This window comes from Pteronotus mesoamericanus, unplaced genomic scaffold (assembly GCF_021234165.1).
Source record: "Pteronotus mesoamericanus isolate MK-2021 breed Mesoamerican mustached bat unplaced genomic scaffold, CSHL_Meso_final scaffold_128, whole genome shotgun sequence".
Taxonomy (NCBI): Eukaryota; Metazoa; Chordata; class Mammalia; order Chiroptera; family Mormoopidae; genus Pteronotus; species Pteronotus mesoamericanus.
This window is the reverse complement of record NW_026555305.1, coordinates 1453141-1474450: the sequence shown is the minus strand read 5'-3', so window position 1 is coordinate 1474450 and position 21310 is coordinate 1453141. Positions and strand designations below refer to the sequence as shown.

The 21310-nt window shown below is 46.7% G+C and overlaps 1 protein-coding gene across 1 annotated transcript; it reads left to right on the top strand.

The window, feature by feature from the left end:
• The first annotated feature begins 538 nt into the window (after positions 1-538).
• On the top strand, positions 539-19665 carry LOC129082570 (zinc finger protein 501-like). The gene is made up of 4 exons (XM_054588280.1): positions 539-569; positions 5442-5510; positions 11356-11482; positions 17390-19665. Exons 2-4 carry the CDS (start codon positions 5478-5480, stop codon positions 18607-18609), a joined length of 1380 nt encoding a protein of 459 aa, XP_054444255.1. The 5' UTR covers positions 539-569; positions 5442-5477; the 3' UTR covers positions 18610-19665.
• Positions 19666-21310: the final 1645 nt, after the last annotated feature.

Sequence of the window (21310 nt, the reverse complement as noted above, 5' to 3'; positions counted from 1 at the left end):
TCTAAATAAATTGCAATGCATTTATTTGGGAGTTAGGTCAGGCTGTGCTATGGTATGAATATTAATAGAAAGTTCATGTTTCAAGTCCTTCTGTAAAATAATGACGTGCTCTTAGCAGTCTATGTAAAACTGTTGTTAAATATACATATGCAGTAAAAAAACAAAAACAAAACAACAACTCAGTTTCTCCCATAACAAGAAGACGACTGTATAGATACTGGGGGACAGGACAGTGTCCCTTCAGTCCTGGGCTCAGCAGAGCTGTGCTTGGAAGAGAGGAAACATTGGCAACCCCTAAGGATCCATCTTAGAAGGGTGGATAAATATATAGGATCCGTCTGGGTAAGAAATGGTGAGGAAGAGCTGAAGACACCAATAACAGAAGATGCTCTGAGTAACAGCATTAAATGACAAAACAAACAATTGACAACAGTATCTACCGTGCACTGTCATTTGTGTTTCTATTTTTTTTTTCCATTGGGTTTTTTTTTTAACTATTTTTTAGAAAGAAACATCAATTGTGGTCGCATCTCATGCGCCCCCTGCTGGCGACCTGGCCTGCAACCCAGGTATGTGCTCTGATGGGGAATTGAACCAGCAACACTTTGGTTTGCAGGCTGGCACTCAATCCAGTGAATCTCACCAGCCAGGGCCCACTGTGGGTTTTTTTGTTTGTTTTGAAGAAGTACAACTTCAGTGGAATTTATTACATGGTATATAAAAGCATAAAAGAGGCAGGACACTGCAAAAAATAGAAAGCTTACATGTTTAATATTTTGCCTTTAAAATGGCATTTTATTCTCTTGTGAGCAAAAACACTGAACATGAGATCTACCCCTTTTTTAAAAAAAATCCTCCCTTGAGGTGTGGCTCAGTGGTTGAGTGCAGGCCTATGAATCAAGGAATCACTCTATAAATATATATACATAGCAATAGAAGAAATACTATTACTTTTGTACAAGTTGTTACTTAATTGAGATGCTTAACTGCTGTTTCTCTGAGCTTCTATTTTCAGGACTGGGGAGATTACTAAAAGCATCCCTCCCACCCCCCGCAAGCACAGGTGTTTTAAAACTTATACAGACAGGCCATACCAGACGGAGCACTTAGACCTTGAACCCAACGATAACATCCAAACGAACCAAAGCCCGCACTATCAGCCTGAAACCTCCTACTTTACAACGAAAGCTACAGCTCCCCTCCCCCTTTATCACCCAGTGAAACTCAGAGCCCCAGCCTTTCCCCACCAGTGCTGCCTCTCATGCCCTTAGGCTGCTTCCCACTCTTGGAAAGCGAACACACTTTGCCCTCTGCATTTTCTTCTCTCTGTGAATTCTTTCAAATCCCTAATCAGGGGCCACCCTGACATTTTGGCGACCCTAACACTTACCCTTATGCCTACTCCTTTGATAGTAATGTGCACGATAAGGTGCTAAACTGCCATTCTTCTGAGCATTTCTCAATCCAATGAGATTTTGCTTCCCAGCAACTGTCATCAGTTTTGCTCACGTAAACTCACCAAAAATTCTACACAGGTTATAACACCCCTTCCATTGAGGGTAGCTTTGTTGCAGGAGACAGCATAGAAGAGCTCTGAGACTGTGCTGCTGTTGCTGATCGAGGGCTAGTATGCTGGTTGCCAGGCAACGCATTTTAGCACTTAGCAGCTAGAAGTGAGCCGCCAGAAGGGAAATTGAGGCAGGGCCCTCACCATGGCAGTCTAACAAAGAGCTTAATACAGGAGGCTAAAAGCAAAGGAAGACACATTGACCCAGTAATTCTGAGCCTGGTCCAATAAGGCTGTCAGGCATTGCGAACAACAAATAAAACTATGGTAGTGCTGGAAGTGGGGGAGCCCTTATAAGTCTGTGTGTCTCATCTCCACTAGCTGGGAAAGGGAAAACCTTGAGACTGGCGTATTCATTTCAAGGCTTAGAAGGGGGAAGGGGAGTGGTCTACAGTACTCAGAGAAAAAACTCACAAAACAACTTTAGTCCCTGGCTAGTGTGGCTCAGTGGATTGGGTGCCAGCCTGCGAACCAAAGGGTCCCCGGTTTGATTCCCAGTCATGGCACATGCCTCGGTTTCGGGCCAAGGTCTCTAGCAGGGGTGCTCAAGAGGCAAGCATGCATTGTTATTTCTCTTCCTCTCTTTCTCCCTCCCTTCCCCTCTCTAAAAAATAAATAAAATCTTTTAAAAAAACCCCACAAACTTTGGTTAATTGTCTGCCCAGATCCCCCCAACTGCGGTCACTTAAGAACAAATAGAGTCTGGAGCAAGATAAGAATTCATGCTAACAGACTGCCACCCACACCTATCTTTGTATAGTCATGTCCCCCAGAAAGACCTGGCACCACCCTGTTTGCCTCTCCATCAAAATGTAACTCCCTCACTCCCCCATCTTGCCAACTACGTAAGTCCTCAGAAGAAAAGACTCACTTTCTTGGCTCTTGTCTCCCTTGCCAAGAGGGGGCCACTGTCCACCAGACCTCTGAGGAGGAAGGGAGGTTGGGGGGAGTCTCTGGCCACTCCCCCTTTTTTGGCCACCCTGGTGCTGGCCACCCAGCCTTTGCCACCCTTGCTCTAGCCACCCTTACTTTGGCTCTCCCATTAGAACTTAGCACTAATAAGCTTTGCTTGCAGGCTAGTAGGCTTGCTGATCTGTAATTCTATACAGCGTCAGCCAGGCGTTTCTCCCTTAACAGCTTCACCAATTTTCTGCAAGTCAGTACACATTCAGGATCTGTGGCTACGGGGCAGCAAGTCCGCAGAAGGGCTACGGTTTCTTTTCCCGCCTCCACCCTCGCCCCGCCTTTTCTGGAATTTCCCTCCCCTCTCCAGCTCGCTCCGCTTCCTGTCCCTCACCTTACTTGCCTGCGCCCCCTCTCCTCCTCCGTGACCCCCCTCCCGCCTCGACCCTCTCCCGCTCTAGTCTTCCTCCCGCTCCCCGCTCTCCAGCTTGGCCCTAATGCCCCAGGAACACCGCCTTCTTTATCCTTTATCGCTGTTTCGCGGTGACCACGGGATGATGGAGCAGCGATACCGCTTCCCCGGTTTGCGGCCATTTAGCAGCGCCCTTTTGGTGGCGAGGCCTGATTGGACGCGCCACCACCGCGCGGAGTTCTGGGAAGTGTAGTCGGCCTGTCCGCGCAGGCGCAAGGGGGGTTTCTGAGGGAGCCGCGTCGTCAGACAGCTGAGGGGACGGGGACGGGCGGAGACGGTGTGTGGGTCTGGGGAAGGGTCGTGTGGACTCGGGGAGGGTCGTGCGGGTGAAGGTGTTGCCTGTGGTTGTGGGTGTGTTTTGGGCTGAGACTCCCAGCCGTCTCTCCGTGTTTGTCACCACGTGTGTCCCGGTGGCCTCCTGTGTCTCGCCTTTGCTTGTGTGTGTGTGTCGGCTGCCTGTCTCGGTCTCTCCGGGGTCCCTCTGTGTCCACGTCTGTGTGCGCGTCTGCCTTTGTTTCCGTCCGCGGCGTCTCAGCGTGAGGGCGCCGTCCAGATGTCCCCCTGCGTCTCGTCTCTTCCTCGGCGCCGGTCTGTGTGTCAGGTGTGAGTGGGTCTGCGCCTCTCCTGTCCGAGCCTCCCCCTGTCTGTGCGCCCCTGCGCCTCTGTCTGTGGGCGCGGCTGACGTGTGTGAGGGTGCGACGGGGGTGCCCTCCCGGGAGCGCGGGGAAGACGCCCTCCTGCACAGGCGGGCCTGGCGGCGCTGCCTGCCCGCGGGCCCCGCAGCCCATGGCGGTCCTGCCCTCAGAGGCTCCCCGGCCCCCGGGAGGGCAGGGCGTGTGTGGTCGCCAGGTGCGGGGTAACAAAGAAGGTCAGAGACCCCGACCCCATGGTGACCGGGGCGGATTTGTTCAGGGAGGGTGTGTTGGGTGCCCAGGGTATTGTTCTGCGCTTTTTATAGGCCTCCCGGTAACTCTGAGGTGGGCACCTTTCCCACCCCCATTTTGCAGGTGGAGAAACTGAGGCTCAGAAACTTTTAAGTAAATCACCCAACACAACACCCAGACATCCGGGTTTCAGAGCACCCACACTAACAACCCCACAGATGACAAACCCTTGTTTCCCCTTAGAAACAATGGACGGCAGGAAATGCCAGAAAGTTTGGACAGAGGAGCAGGAGCAGGAGCAGCTGCCACCCCTGGCTCTGCAGCCACAGACCTGAGGCCACACTGGGTTCAGTGGTCACCAGCCCCGTGCACATGCCACTTCCAGGGCCACTGTGCCTTCATGACCTCTTTTATATAGAGTAAAAATTAAAGTTTTGATTGCATTGCTATAAGAACAAATATAGCCCAGGCTGGATTCGATTCACTTTTTCTCTTATAATTTTAAGAGAAATGATAATATTTCCTAGGGCACCTACGGATGTCAGGGGCCCTGGGCCCGCTGTGCTTCTCAGTGAAGTCTTCTCTGGTGGCCTCCATATCTGGTAAAAGGAGCCCCTGTTGTTCACCTCTGGTTCAGGGAGAGGAGTCGGAGACCCCAGGTCCAGAAAGAATACGTTCGTAAATATTAAATTCTGTTTAAAAACTCATGAAGTCACTGTATCAGCAATATAATAAAAAGGAATTCAAAGAGCAAAACATTCACAAACTCCATAACTAACTTTGCTTTCTTAGGCAACCTGGGATTTCGGATTGGAGACTGGCCTTCTATTCCCCTCTCCGGGGTTGGTTTGTTGGTTGGTTTCTATTTTGCTTCTAGGAACAGTGCTACAATAAACATCCTTTATATGTGGATTGATTTTAGAGAGAGAGAAACACCGATCGAGTGCCTGCCACATGCATCCTGACCAGGAATCACACCCTTTCCGTGTATGGAAAGAAGCTCCTACCAACTCAGTCACCCAGTGAGGCTCGACTTAAGCTCTTCCTGTGTGCCACACGGCTCCAGGCTCCCTACTTCTATCTGTTCGCGGAGTCTCATAGTAACCCCTCAAGATCTGGGGGATACCCCAAGGGCGGGGGCTGTGTTGCGGTTACTTCTAGGGCCAGGGGCCAGCACTCAGACCCAGGAATGGGGCCGAGGGCCCTGTTGCTCCCCCCCAGGCCCTGAGACTGACTGTGCGTCCACGCGTGTGTGTTGGGGGGCGTGTCTGCGTGAGTGTGAGGTGTCCATGAAGCCTGGGAACCCGGACCTAGTTATCCCAGCACCAGTTGCGGCTCTGTGTTCTTGAGTACGTGGCCTCTGTCTGGGCTTGTTTCCTCATCTGCAAAATGTGGTAGGTGGAAATGGTCCCCACCATGTAGGGTGTCAGGAGGATTAAAGCGTAGATGTTTGTCAAAGGTCCTGGATGCCATAAGGCTTCCACCCTCATGGGTCACTGTGCACGTGCGTGTCCCTGTCTGCCTGTCTCCTAGTAGATGTGTTGTCTGCATTGTGGGTCGAGCCTCTACCTGGTCTCTCACTGTCCCTCCTTTCTCTTTCTCTCCCTGAGCACAGCCTGCCCGTCTCCCGTTCACTGTGGGCACTGGAAGGATGGCCACCCAGCGACTGACCAAGAAGGCCCTGGTGAGTCACATCACCTTCTCACACCTTCCTAAGGGTCAGGTTTCTGAGCAGGGATGACTCTTTGCCTACCTGAGCCTCCCTCAGGGCCCAAACCCCAGCCTGTTCTCGTGTGGGTTGTGTCCACTCTGAGAAGGGAGATTACTGTCCTGACAATGGCTTTTGTCAACCGCAGGGGACAGGAGAGCTCAGGAGTGACTTGTCCTACTCTGGGGGCAGGTCTCTTGGGAGACACCTATAGGCACTTAGGAATTGGTAGCTTAAACATGTTTCATCAAGTGTGACAGAGGCCTGGGCAGCATGTGCTAGACAAAGGGCCTTGAGAAGTGGGCAGGTGGCACTGAATGCCCAGGTGACGGGAGGAGGACGCCTGTAGGGAGGGACCTATGCCTGTCCCCAGCTTTTGCCGTGATGTTTTTGTGGGTGGCTCTCCTTTTATGTGAGAAATATTTTACATTAAAACACATAATACCCCGGCATTATGTTTGGTGGTCATGTACTGCATGGCCCCGGCCGGGTAGTCCAGTTGGTTAGGGCATTGTCCTGATAGGCCAAGGTTTCTCGTTCTATCCCCAGTGAGGACACATACAAGAATTTGCCAATGAATGCATGAATAAGTGGAACAACAAATTGATGTCTCTCTCAATGTCATTCTCTCTTCCCCCTCTCTCCTTCCCTCTCTCTAAAATCAATAAATTATATAAATATGGCTGGGCATAAATCTTTTTATTTTTTATCCTTACCAAAGTATATGTTCATTGATTTTTAGAGAGAGAGGAGGGGAGAGAGAGATGAAGGTGATAGAGACATCAGTTAGTTGCTTGCTGCATGAGACTAACTCCGGGATTGAACTCACGACCTTTTGATGCACAGGACAATGCTCCAATGAACTGAGCTTCCCAGCCAGGGAAAGGAATGACTTTTCCTCCTGCATTTTGTATGATTGTTTAGGGGCAATTCCCTGCAGAAGAAGGATGGGGTCGATGTTTTTAAGGCCTTTCAGAAGTCTTCATTGTTCTTGGTTGGAATGGATTATACTCCTACCAGCCAACTGTTTCAAGTTGACCACTGTTTGGTGGTTATTGTACTCATATGATATAAACGGCAAGTGGTATAATAAACCTTCTGCATGGTAGATGAGCTGATGTCACGTGATCTCTTTCTGAGTAGCATCACTTGTGGTATTAGTGAGGTTTGACTTTTAGAAAATGTTTATTGGCCATTTCCGTGGATGGACAAATTATCTATCCTATGCTGTGCCAGTCTACAGAAATCTTAGCATTCTTGAATGTTTTATAAATAGAGTGTGATTGAGTGAGTATGTGTGTACATATTTGTGGCAAATATTCTACTGGTTTGCTTTTTGTTTTACAACTTATTTTATTTTTTTAAAATGACTGTATTTAGCCCTGGCTGGTGTGGCTCAGTGGATTGAAGGCCGGCCTGCGAACCAATGGGTTGCAGGTTAGATTCCCAGTCTAGGGCACATGTCTGGGTTGTGGACTAGGTGGTCCCCAGTAGGGGGTGTGTGAGAGGCAACCACACAGTGATATTTCTCTCCCTCTCCATCTCCCTCCCTTCTCCTATCTCTAAAAATAAAGAAATAAAAATCTTTTTAAAAAAGAAATAAATTACATTATTTATTTATTTTTGAGAGCAAGGGGGAGGGAGGGAGAAAGAGAGGGAGAGAAACATCCATGTGAGAGAGAAACGTCAATTGGTAGCCTCTCATGCAAACGCTAATTGGGAACGAAACCTGCAACCTAGGCATGTGCCCTGACCAAGAGTTGAACTGGCAACTTTTTGCTTTGTGGGATATTGCCCAACAAACTGAGCCACACCAGTCAGGGTATGAACTTATTTTACATTTTTTGAAAATCCAAAAGAATTGCCTATTTTTAAAGTACAGTCTGTTGGTCTCCCTCACTCTGGTGTCTCCCATTGTTTTTTAAGCAGAGAAAGCATTTCTCTATCTTCAGGCCACTTGCCACTTACATGTTTCCTTTTTTCCATTTATCATTAGGGTGGTAACAGTGAACATTTGAATCTTTTCTATCCACTTAGAATTTGTTTTGCTCTATAAACATGTCAGTTCCCTTACCCGTGAGCTTTGGTTTGTCATGTCCTCTATATAACATCTTTATTGAGATACACCCCACCCACCACAACTTGTACAATTCATTGGTTTTTGGTTGTGCATCATCACCATAATCAATTTCAGAATACAGGGTGGGGCAAAATTAGGTTTACAGTTGTGGGTACCTGAAACACCGAGTTTATCCTTGTATCACTATTTATTAATTATCGTGTTATTTTCCAAAGGAACAACTGTAGACCTTCTTTTGCCCCGCCCTGTGTTTTTATCAACCCGGATAGAACCACAGCCCTCATTCCTCCCCATCAACTCCCTGCCCCTCGCAATCAGTCGTTTACTTTTTGCCTCTGTATTTGCCTATTCTGGACATTTCTTTTCTTTTCTTTTCTTTTTAAATCCTCACTGGAAGATATGTTTATAAATTTTAGATAGAGAAGAAGGGAGAGAGAGAAACATTGATATGAGAAAGAAACATCAATCGGTTGGCTCCCATATGTGCCCCCAACCAGGGACAGAACCTACAACCTCGGGTGTACAGACAATGCTTGAGCTAGCTAAGCCATTCCTTAAAAATGGAATCACACAACGTGCTTTTTGTGTCTGACTACTATCACTGAGCTTCACATTTTTTATGTTCATCTGTGTTGTAGCAGGTGTCCTTTTTAATGATTACTAACATTCCATTTTACAGGTAGACCATGTATTACTCATTTATCATATTGTGGTCATTTGGGTTGTTTTCATTTTTTGGTTATTAGTAATACTGCTATGAACACGTGCTTGCAGTTTTTTTATTTGAGCTCATTTATCTGAGGTGTAGGAGCAGAATGTTTGTTTCCTTTAATACCGGTATATTTAACCACTTAAGCAATAGTCTATGACTGTTTTCCAAGGCGGCTGCACAGTGATGTCTCCACTATTACCTTCTCCATGATGGTTGCTTTGGTTTTCTCTTTTACCAGCATTGTTTAGGATATGCCAATGGTTACCATTTCAGTATGGTTGGGATGTGGGGGTTCAATTTTTTTTCTTAATCACTTCTCATGTAAATATATTCTGATTTTTTTAAAAAGAGAGCCTGCCCCGACTGGTTGGTTCTCAGTTGGTTGTACCATCTTCCTGTATACCAAAAGTTTGAGGATTTGATTCCTAGATGAGATTATATGCAGGAGGCAAACTGATCAATGCTTTTCTCTCTTTTCGTCTGTCCCTCCTTTCCTTTCTCTCTAAAATCAGTAAGTATATCCTCAGGTGAGGTATAAACAATAATTGAGCCTGATTTCAGCCTTCAGAAGTGGGTCATGTTTTTCCTGTGGGGAAGTTGTTTGTACCATTAGACAGGAATCCAGAAGAAATGAGCCCTGGAATGAGGGGCCTCAGACATATGCATGTAGGCAACTCAGAGGGCTTTGTCACAGTTAGAGGGAAACCCCATTTCTAGGAGAATCTCCAGACTCTTCCTAGGAGGGCCCCTGTGCCTCCCCTCCCACACCCATGTTGTACGAGATGGTCTCTTAAGACTCCCAGGACCATCTCTGTTGTTCAGCTTGCCCCAGTCTAGGCTCAGAGCATGCAGCCTGCCTGGTAAAAATTTTATTGAGTTAGTTCATTAGTCAGGTAAGTCTTAGATAAGACTTTCAGCAGAAGCTATATTTAAAAAATTATGCCCTGGCTGGTGTGGCTTAGTGGATTGAGTGCCGGCCTATGAACCAAAGGGTAACTGGTTCGATTCCCAGTCAGGGCACATGCCTGTGTTGTGGGCCAGGTCCCCATGGCAGGGAGCACGGGGGCAACCACACATTGATGTATCTCTGTCTCCCTCTCCCCTCTAAATAAATAAATAAAATCTTTTTTTAAATTTAAAAATAAAAAAAAATAAAATCTTTTAAAAAAATAAAGAATTAATATGAAATAATTAAAAAAATAAAGGAGTACAGGAAGAAACTCTAGGAGGTGGTAGATGAGTCTGTGGCCTTGTTAGTGTTAATGATTTCAAAGGTGTGTACTTTCTTCTAAACTAATAATATTGTATGCCAGTCATACCTCAATAAAGTGGTTAAAGAAAAATTATTAACTGGGTTTTCCCAAAGGATGAATGAGGCAAAGAATCAAATAATAATAAATAAAATAGTATTAATAATAAGAACTATATACAAGGTATACACGAAATGTCCAATTAATCTAATGATAACCGTAGTAGTTGCCATTTCTGAGAGCTTCCTGCAGCCAGACCACAGGGTGGAATCACATATGCATGACTTCCTTTAACCTCGCAACAGCTACAGAGAGGGGCGTTGTAAGGAAGTCCACTGAACAAACAAGCTCGGAAAGGTTAATACAGTTAGTTGTCCAAGGAAACAGCAGACAGTATGGGGCAGTGCCAGGATTTTGTCCCAGACTCTGGAGCCCAGACTGTTAAACACTGACTGCCCTTTACTGCTCCTTCATCCTGTGGTCATGGCCCCAAGACAGAGAAAGCCAAGTTGAGCCCAGAGTCCCTGGTGGGCACTTGGAACACAGAGGGATTGCCTGCGGGTGAAGCCTCTTCTTGGGAAGCGTGAGCCACAGTTCATGGTCCATGAGCGATATGCTACTCTGCTTGAGCGCTGGGCTGCCCTAACAAAGCACCACAGATGGGAAGGCTTGAACAAGAGGAATCTATTTTCCCACAGTTCTGGAGCCCGGAAGTCTGAGACCAAAGCATCCGCAGGGTAGTGCCCCCTATGAGGCACCAGTGATGGGTCTGTTCCCAGTATCTCTCGCAGCTTCTGCTGGTCCTGTGGCTTGTGGTACCGTAACTCCTGTCTTCACGTGACGTGTCCCTGTGTGCGTGTCTCTGTGTCCAAACTTGTCCTTTTTATAAGGACTGATGTGCTATCGCCTTAGGGGCCACCATTCTCCAGTGTGACCTCCACTTAACTGTTTCCACCTGCAATGACCCTGTTTCCAAATCAGGTCCCATGCTGAGGAGCTGGGGGTTAGCACTTCAACACAAGAACTCAACACGAAACTGAACCAGTAACATCGCTTAGACTAAAACCTGGCACCGAGGAACCACCTAGTGAGTGACAGGTGTCATTACTGCTGTGGTGATGTGATTGTTGTCATCATGTCATCTCATCATCCACCATGTGCTGATCCACATTCATTTCATGCACAGGGTCATGGTGTCTACGTCCTCAGTGCTGCATCTGCCCTTTTAAGCCTCAGGTCTTGACCCACCTGCCCCCATCTGGAATCTCCCACCAAGGACCCAACCCCAGGTCACAGCTTCCAGCTTCCTGGACACACCCTAGAGCTGCTGCTGCTCAGGCACATGTCACAATTACATTGACCAGATTGTGGGTCTGTTACAGGTGTTCATGTTTGACAGGTATGAGGTGATATCTCATTGTGGTTTTAATTCGTAACTCTCTGATGATGAATGACAGGGAGCATTTTTTCATGCATCTTTGGCCCATGTGTATGACCTCTTTGGAGAAGTGTCTATGCAGGCCCTTTGCCCATTGTTTAACTGGTTTGGTTGTCTTCCTGGTGAACAGCCCCATATTTTACTTGTCTATCTGAGGACCATCCAGTGTACTTAGGCACGGAGGTCACTGAGTGGTCAGGCCCTTCTGAGCTCTGCAGCTTGTTGACACTACATCATGTGCATCCTGTGGGCCTTCCCTGATCCTCCTGACTCTTCTGGCCCTGTCTCCCGACCTCTGTGAGGAGGGCCCTGTGGTGAGTGGTGTGCGCTTCCTGTTACAGGGGTCGGTGGCGTTCAGGGATGTGATTGTGGACTTCACCCCGGAGGAGTGGCAGCAGCTGAAGCCTGCGCAGAAGGACCTGTACAGGGACGTGATGATGGAGACCTACTGGAACCTGGTCTCGCTGGGTAAGGGGGCAGTTTCACTGCATTACTCCCCATCCGCCTGTCACCTCAGGATGACACAGAAATAAAAAAGATGGACAGATATACTTGGTAGAACATTCAAATTACTCAAAACTAAAAATTAACTTGATAAAGTGGAGAAAGTTATTTACTGCATGTATAACAGAGGATTATAAATACATAAAGAGCTCTTAGGAATAAACAAGAAAAAGACTGCATGATGGAGAGATGGATCCTGCCTATGCGCATGGAATTCACAGATGTAGAAATGCACGAAGCTATACTTTATAAAAGATTTTTTAAATTTTATTTTTTATTTTATTTCATTTTATTAAATCAATGACAAGAAGGGACCAGAATTAGGTTTGTGTGTTTGATCCAGTGCTCTTAGACTAAGTGTAATTACTAGAGTGAAGGAAGTACAGGAGAGGATCGAGCGTGGTGGGGCCAGCCTTAAAGGAATGTTAGGGAAATTAGACAAGTAATAATGAGCCTCGTACATTTTTGACAAACTTAAAGAATTTGTTTTTTTTTTTTTTTTTTTTTAGAGAGGTGGAGGGAGAAATAAAGGTAGAACAGCATCGATGTGCAAGAAAAGCATCAATCTCTTGCCTCTCACATGCCTCCAACTCGGGACCTAACCTGCAACCAACCCAAGCATTTGCCCGACCATGGATCCAACCAGTGACCTTTCAATTCACAGGCTGACACTCAGTCCACTGAATCACACCAGCCAGAGCAACAAAAGAGTTTTAAACCTTACTACTAGTCAAAGAAATACAAATTGAGTCACAGAAATACAATTCTTGAAAAAGAATAACAGCCCTGGCTGGATGTGATTCAGTTGGTTGGAGTTTCCTCCTGTACACCGGAAGTTTCTTGGTTCGATTCCCTGTCAGGGCATATACCTAGGTTGCAGGTTTGTTCTCTGGGTGGAGTGCATGCTGGAGGCAACTGATTGATGTTTCTCTCTCTCATTAAAGTTTTTCTCTTCCTCTCCACCTGCTTCTTCCCTCTCTAATCATATCCTCAGCTGAGGCTTAAAAAAAAAAAAAGAATAACAGCAGCCTGTTGTATTATGAGGGTATAGGGAAAGGACTCTTCATTTTAGGAGCATAAAGTTGGGACAACTCTTTTGGAAGACAGTTTGTCTTCCAAATTTTAACAATTTCCAAGGACCAAATTTTAAACAATTCCATTTCTAGAATATAGCATTTAAAATTTTTCCTGTAAGTGTGCAGAATTTTTCAAAGGAAGAAAAATCTAGAGAAATGTCCTAGATGCCCACCGACAAGACTGACCTAACAAATCAGGGTGTATCAATATCATGGAAATCATGGCGCTCTTCAAAGATGAGGTAGTCACCGACACAGAAAGATGCCCCTTGATAATATTGTTCAGGAAAAACACTAACTTTCAGAACTAGAGTACGGTCCCATTTCATTTATAGCTTTGGTGGAGGTTTAACTGACCTACAATTAACTGCACACAGTTAATGTGAACAATTTGATGTATTTTGACATTTGTATATGAGGAGCGATCCCTCCAAAAATGAATTTATTTATAAAAAATTGTGTTTTTATTCTAACATGTTTAAATTTTAGTTACCTTCAAAAACTCTCCATTTGATGTAATACATGTATCGAGACTTTTTCCACTGCTGAAAACAATTTTGGAACTCGTCGGTTTTGATGGCTTTTAGTGCTTCTGCCATTTTTTGTTTCCTCTCTTCCATATGGGCAAAATGTTTTTCTTTGAGGACTTTTTTCATTCTGGGAAACAAAAAAAAAAGTCGCTTGGGGTGCGATCCAGTAAATATAGAGGGTAGGCCATGGGGGTTATGCTGTTTCTGATAAACAGACATTTGGAACTCACACATTTTTAATGGTGATGGAGTCCAGTTCATTTATTTTGTTCTTGTACTTTTGGTATCACCTGAGGGACTATTGCCTAACCAAAGGCCGTGAGGATTTACTCCTGTTTCTTCTACGAGTTTTAGAATTTTAGTTCTTTATTTAGGTTTTTGGGTTATTTCGAGTTGATTGTTGTGAATGATGTAAAAGGGGCTAACATCACTATTTTTAAATTAAAGTTATCGTGGTGACATTGGCTAATAGGATCCTATAGGTTTCAAGTATTTTTAGTGATATATGATCCATATGTTATATTCGGTGCCCGCCATCCAAAGTCACATCACCTTTGATCACCATATATCGTCACTCTTTTGAACATGCATACCCAGATGCTGGAGCACCATTCATTGATGAGCAGGTGTTTGTAATCTGATGAAGTCCAGTTTATCAATTATTTTCTTTGGAGATTGTGCTTCAGGCCATGTTCACAACCAAGACTCTTCTCTCCAATTTCTGCAGCCACAGGCCAGTTATGTCCCCAGTGTATCTCGGACCCATGGGCCCCAAACACACCCACTATGACTCTCCATCTTCTGTCTGGAAAGTTACCCTCAGTCTCCAGGTCCCAGGCCACCACCTTGCTCTGACATCTGGCATCACCCCCACATCTCAGGGTCATGAAACTAGGATCACTCTACCTTATGACTTGTCAAATCCTTTACTCTAGGATGGGACTGTGACATGAGGACAGACAGTGACTCAGGAATGGGACCCAAGATAGAATGTGCTGTGTGACCTTGAGGGTGTGGCTCCATTCTGAGCTTTGGTTTCTCCCCATCTGTATAATTGGTGTTCTGGTTTTTTTTTTTAAAGAGAATACAATTTTTATGCACCCTCTAAGACAGGAGAGAGGCATGGTATGGAGAGATAATTATGTAATCTTAGCAGCACCTACTCATATGCGGTGAGGGCTACTTTATACCATGCTAGTACATGGCTAACCCTTGGTAAAGGTTTATCAGGTGCCTACCATGTGCTGGACACTATGAAGGAGCTGGCAGTGCACAGACTGGAGAAGAGCACGCTAAGGGTCTCTCACAATGACTTAGATGAGAGGACAGCTGGGGGGTCTTCCTTCCATCGTAGGATGGACAGAGAAGACTCCCTGTGGGGGACAAAGGCTCCCTGAGGCTCGAGGATGAGCGTCCATGGGAAGGCCAAGGGAAGGGCAGGTGCAAAGGCCTTGAGGCAGGAATCACTGGACATGGACCAGGAAATTAAAGGGAACCACAGGACGAGTGGGGCTGGATGGCACAGAAGGTCAGGAGGGTGGGAAGGTGTTGCCTCTGATCCCCAAGGTGCTGGGATGGTGCTGGAGGGTTTGGTCTGACTCCTGAGGCCCTCCTCCCACCGAGCGGACAGTGTAGGGAGCGGGGGAGGCTGCTGCTGCCTCGGTGGCAGTGGTGGTACATCGGTCTGTTCGAGTTCAAGCTGCTCTCCTGTCGGTGGCATTTAAATTATAACAGTTGTGTTTTATTGAGCACCTACTATACGGCAGCTTATGGGAGTGACTAAAAGTGCTCACTCACATCTTGTCTTTCTCTCCTTCTGGGACATCCATTTGTAGTTAGGCAGGAGCCAGTATGTAGATCTCCATGCTTCCTTTACCATTCAGCAGCAAACATGGAAACCCAGAAGTGAGATAGTGGAGCTACAAGGTAGAACAGCAGGACCCCTGAGTTGTCTGATGGCAGAAAGTCCCCATAAATAGCTGGATTTATTTGGGCCTTTTTTCAATAGAAGCAGAAGGTCCAGGTATGTTATGGGCGCCACATTTTGAATCAGCATATGTGAGTCTCTGGTACTTAGTTTCACTTATTCATTTATTCATTCATTTTGCAAACATTTATTGAACACCTGTGTTTCTGACCGACTGCCTATAAATTAGGTTTTAACAATCCTCTTCTTGGGTTCAATTAATTTTCTTGGACAGCTCACAGAACCCAGAAATAACTAGTTTACTGTAAAAGGAACAGCCAGATGGAAGATAAGTATAGGGAGCCCTCTCCAAGGGAGCCCCTCTCACTGAATCTCCACATATTAGCAAACTCAGAAGTTCTCCAAACCCAGTCCTCTAGAGTTTTTATGGACGCTTCATTACAGAATCATAATCAATTAAGTCACTGAGCGTTGGTAGATGAATTAAATCTCCAGCTCATCTCCTGTCCCTAGAGGTCCAGGCTATTTTTTTTAATTTAAAAAAATTTTATTTTCTTAATGGTTGCAAAATATAAATAACATAAAATTGACCATTTAACTATTTTTAGGTATACAGTTGAGTAGCATAAAGTACATTCACATTGTTTTTCAACCATCACTACTGTCCATCTCCAGAGCTCTTTTAATCGTCCCCAGCTGACGATTTGTCCCCTCTAAACAGTAGCTTCCCATTCCACTCCCCAAACCCTGGCACCCATGTCCTCCTTCCTCTCTGTCAATGTGATGGTTCTAGTCGCCTCATTAGAATGGATTCATACAGTATCAGTCATTGTGTGTCTGACTTTGCTAAGTCTGTTTGATGAGCTTTTCTCTCTTTTTATTACTCACATACAGTGCATTAGGTTTGCGATACCCAAGAGGGGCACCCAGTAGGCCTTGGATTATTCCCCAGCAGAGCTCAGAGAGGGGATCTGGGAGGGGGCATCCATGTAGGAGGTGTCAGCATAGAGCAGAGACTGAAATCCAGGCTCCTGTGACTCACGAGACGGATCTCAAACTCAGGGGTTGTGGGGCCAGTGGGGACTTAAGTGGGGTAAGGGGGGCAGCTGCTTACCACTCCTGCTTTTTTTGTTACATCCGAGGAAGAAGGGCTGTGGTGCCACATCAGTGGGGCTTTGGTGCACAAATTGAAGGTGCCTTCAGTCGAGCAGGCTCATCATCCAATCTATGCGTCACCCACAGCCTTAGTCATGGTGTACTTACTGTTTAATTATTGATGACGATAGCTGTCTATTGCCAATAATAAATAGCAAATGATATATGAGTGGTGCCCTATTAAAAATAATACATAAAGTATTTATTAATAAATGGGTAATTAATTACTACTCAGAGACCTGTTTTTCATCCTCGGTTTTCTGCTGAGGAACCCAAGCCAGGCTGCAAGAGTTTGCAAGAGAGGAACCCACGGGCTAGTGAACGCTGCAGGCCGTCAGACTCAATGGCGGCTTGGCAGTAAAAGGGGAGGCTCAAGCCCCATACTCCTAGGCAGAGGGTGGTCGGTCTGTGCTAGTGCCTGCACACTTGCTTAGCACTCCCACTTTTTTTGTTGTTCCCTAGGAAGAAGGGCTCCCTGTGGCTGGACCTTAACTTTTTTAATGAGATTTTTGTGTAAGATCTCACAGTTTTCAAATGTTGGGATGAACCATATGCAGAGTCTGGAACTCGGGACAACCCCCCAGACTGAAACAGAGATGGAGGAACCATGGGACAGAGGAGAGGACTGGAGTGGCTGCGGTCAGCAGGTGGGGCGGGATGTGTGTGCAAAGAGGACAGGTCTGGAGCCCGCTGGAAGGTCTGGGCAGCATAGTAAGGCAGGGGCTTGGCGGGCCGATGAGGAGACAGAGGGCAACCAGCACACCTACGTGGGAGTCAGCTCTTACATTATCCTTTCTAATAATAGTCAATGGTTTGAGAGTCCCAGCTGGCTGTGGGCATGCAGGAGGAGGCCTGGAAGGAGCCGTGTGCAGGGCACCCTCACTGGGTTGGTGGGATCCTTTGATCAGCTCTTCCAAATCCAGCTTTCTTCCTTTTTCATTTCATGGTTATCTGCCCAGCTCTGAGCTACACTGGCCACCTTTGCGCCCACTCCAAAGGGGACCTTTCTTGGTCTCTGCTCACCTCCCTACAACATATTGTCTCATTCATTGCTTCCCTACTCCCTCTGTCCCCACAACAGTTTTTTCCCTATCAGGCTGTGCCTTATTGTGTGTTGGAAAGATCCTCCCTCCTAGTGTTGTTAACGACACATGTATTGTCATCTGTTTCCCCCTCCCTTCAGACTTGGAGACTAGACCTGCCATGAAAGACTCGGACCCACAGGAGGACAGTTGGGGAGGCAGACCTGCTGTTCTGGTGGTTGCAGAAGGATCCACAAGGAATGGTGCCAGGGGTTATGCCTGTGAAGGAGCGCGGACAAAGAGTGACTGGGTGGAATGGGGACAGGGGCGCCCAGGGGTCTGTCTGGGACATTTGGACATGTCTCCAGTGTTATCCCCTGAATGTTGTGAATTTAAGGCATTTGTGCACCAAAGCCCCATGCCAGCCCCACCGAGACTGGAGGGACCAAAAGGAGCACAGTCACACCTGTTCACCATGTGTGGGAAGCACTCAGGTACCTCAAGCCTCTATCCTCCCCACAGACTCCGTGCAGAGAAGAAGCCCTATAAGTGTGGGGACTGTGGCATGACTTTCACCTATAACTCATCCCGGAAGGAGCAGCCACGAATCTACACTGGGGAGAAGCCTTTCTCTTGCGCCACGTGCGGGAAGCAGTTCACCCTGCGGTCTTACCTCACCATCCATCAGCGCATGCACACTGGGGAGAAGCCATATGTGTGTGGTACCTGCGGCAAGTCCTTCAGCTGGAAAAGGAGCTTCGTTGTTCATCAGAGGACACACACTGGGGAGAAGCTGTATGAGTGCTGGGACTGCGGCAAGGCCTTCAGCCAGAAAGGGAACCTCAATGTGCACCAGATGACGCACACTGGGGAGAAACCGTACGTGTGCAATACCTGCAGGAAGGCCTTCAGCCGGAATAGGAGCCTCATTGTACATCAGAGGATGCACACCGGTGAAAAGCCCTACACATGTGCTGACTGTGAAAAGGCCTTCAGCCGAAACGAGTACCTTATTGTGCACCAGAGAACACACACAGGGGAGAAGCCATATACTTGTGACCAGTGTGGCAAGTCCTTCAGGCGAAATTCCTCATTCAGGGAGCATCGGCACATGCACACTGGGGAGAAGCCATACACTTGTGGTCAGTGTGGCAAGACTTTCAGGCAAAACTCCTCATTGAGGGACCACCGACGCATGCACACTGGGGAGAAGCCCTACAAGTGCAGCCAGTGTGACAAGGCCTTTAGACTCAAATCCTCTCTCAGGAAGCACAGGCGTGTGCATACCGGGGAGAAGCCCTACAGGTGCAGCCAGTGTGACAAGGCCTTTAGCAAGAACAGTTCACTCAGGAAGCACAAGCATGTGCACACCAGGGCATAGTCCTACCAGTGCTCCATCTGCAAGAAGCGCTTTCTGGCACACTTACCCTTGCAGGAGCACCAGACCAACAACACTGTGGAGAAGTCCTATTAGTACACCCAGTGTGGCAAAGCCTTCCTCAGGAACTTCTTCCTCTCCATTCACTGCAGGATCCACCTGGGAGACAAGTCCTACAAGTGTGGCAAGTGCAGAAAAAACTTTCAGCATGAACTTCATCCTCACGCTACACCAGAAGAGGATGCACATGTAGTAGAGGAGTGGGAAATCTCACAATCCACACCCAACAGGCAGGTCCAGAGCCCATAGGTCACTACCAGAAATGACATTGGAGCCCACGGGTAGGACGCAAGAGAAGTCCTGCCCAGACATGTAGTAGGAATATGGACAGTGGGGACAGGCCATGCCATGCTCACCATTTGCTTCTGCAGCGTCCCCAGGGCCGTGTGGAAATCAAGCCCTGCTATAGGTCCAGTATCTGGGAGCATGGCTAGAGGCACTGTGGCTCCAGACCAAGCTGGCGTAAACTATCCTATGAGCTTGAACAATGCATTTAGTGTCTCTGGGTCTACATCTCCTCAATAGTAAAGTGGAGGAGGGGGAGGAGAGAAGAACAGGGTGAGGTGGGCTGCAAGGGATTTTGTCACTTTGTCACCTATACTTGGGTCTAGTCCAGAGGTCAGGTTGTCACTATCTGTGTGTTTGCTCATTTCCCCACATACAATCCCTAGTTTCCATGTAACACCAAGTGGAAGGCCCCAAGCTCATAAACTATCGAAGTCACCAGGCAGTTCCCATGGAGAAAAAATACACTTTGGGAATAGGAAGTAACAGTAGTCACAACAGATACCAAAGTTCCCCATAGTAGTCTGCTAAAAAAGTTTTTTTTGAATAAAACTTTTAATTGAGACCAATGTCATTCTAAACAGTCATCAGATGCAAAAGATGCAAGGGCTGGTTGTCCTGTCCAGAAGAGTGTCGATTTGGGGGAAGAAGCATGAATACCCCACAGGTCCTCTGGCACAGAACAAGCCTGTCCCAGGCCATCTGCTCCTCACAGCCCTGGATTCCTGGCTTGGGGATGTCTCATGCCTGTTATCAGAACAGTTTTCTCTGGGGTTTGCTGGGTTCCATGTCCAGAGAGAAATAGTGTTGGGATATTACATCTATCCATCTCGCCACCACATACATGCCCGTACCAGTAGCATCAAGAGGCTCAATAGATTTCCTGTAGTCTTTATCCTGGATGCTCATTTACCCAATAAGCATTCCCCATGGCATGAAATGTCATGGGAATTTTCCTCTCCTCGAAGGTTCTTTCAAGAGCTACGTAGAAGGGAATGTTTCCTTACAGGTGATCACCTTTCCAGAGGGACTGAGATGAATGAGAAGTGGAGGAGAAAGAGAGGCAAGTGTGAAGCTGGCATTTTTTTCACTGCTGGACTTGATGTGGCACAGGGAGATTCATGTGACATGTGAGTGTGGTCAGTGAGGGGAGGGAACTGGGTCCAGAAGTACCCTGAGTTGTTTTCTTTCCTGCTTGGTGGTGGAGAGGCTGTTTAAAGACATAAGAAAGTAGATGCCTAATACATGAAGACCTAGGATTTCTGCATCCTCTGATAAGAAGGAATCTCGAGAGACAAGAGGCTCTAGGTGAACAGTAAGTCACTCAACAAGTGTCTGAGCACCTCCTCTGTGCCAGGCACTGTTCCAGGCACTGGGAGTCCAGCAGTGAGGTAACCACAGCCCCTCTCATGGAGGCCTTGCTGCTCATTTCTGAGTGCGATCAGAGGTGATGAGTAGGAAGTGAAGGGAAGAGCTGTTTCAGCTTTGGCAGTGGCCCTTTCTCAGAAGGTGACATGGGATCACAGCCCCAGTCAGCAAAGGTAAGACAGCTCTATAGATAACAGGGGACAGAACAGTGTCCTCTCAGTCCAGGGCTCAGTGGAGCTGTGCTTGGAATAGCAAAATACTGGAAACACCCATGGATCCATCTTTAGCAGGTTGTCTAAATTCATTAAGATCTCTCTAGGTAAGAAGTGGTGAGGAAAAACTGAAGACACTGATATTGGAAGATGCTCTGAAATACAGCATTCAATGAAAAAACAAACAATTGACAATACTATCTAGTGTGCACTCTCCTTTGTGTTTGTGTGTGTGTGTTTTGGGGGTTTTTTTTTTTTTTGAAGAAATACAACTTTGGTGAAATTTACATGATAGGGGCACTATGAAAACTAGAAAGCTTACATTTTTAAAAAAAGATTTATTTATTTTTAGGCAGGGGGAGGGGAGGGAGAAAGGGAGAGAAACTTCAATGTGTGGTTGCCTCTCACGCGCCCCCTACTGGGGACCTGGTCTGCAACCCAGGCATGTGTCCTGACTGGGAATCGAACCGATGACCCTTTCGTTCACAGGCCGGCACTCAATCCACACAGCCTCACCAGCCAGTGCAAAGCTTACATTTTTAATACTGTTTTGCCCTTAAAGTGGCATTTTTGTTTTCTTGTGGGCAAAACTCATAACATGAGTTCTACCATCTTTATTTTTTTATTCCACACCAGAGGATATGTTTATTAATTTTAGAGGAAGAAACATTTTATCATTTGCCTCCCATATGCACCTCGACCTGGAATGGAACCTGCAACCTAGATATATACTCCGACCAAGAATTGTACTTGAAACCTTTTGGTGGATGGGACGGTGC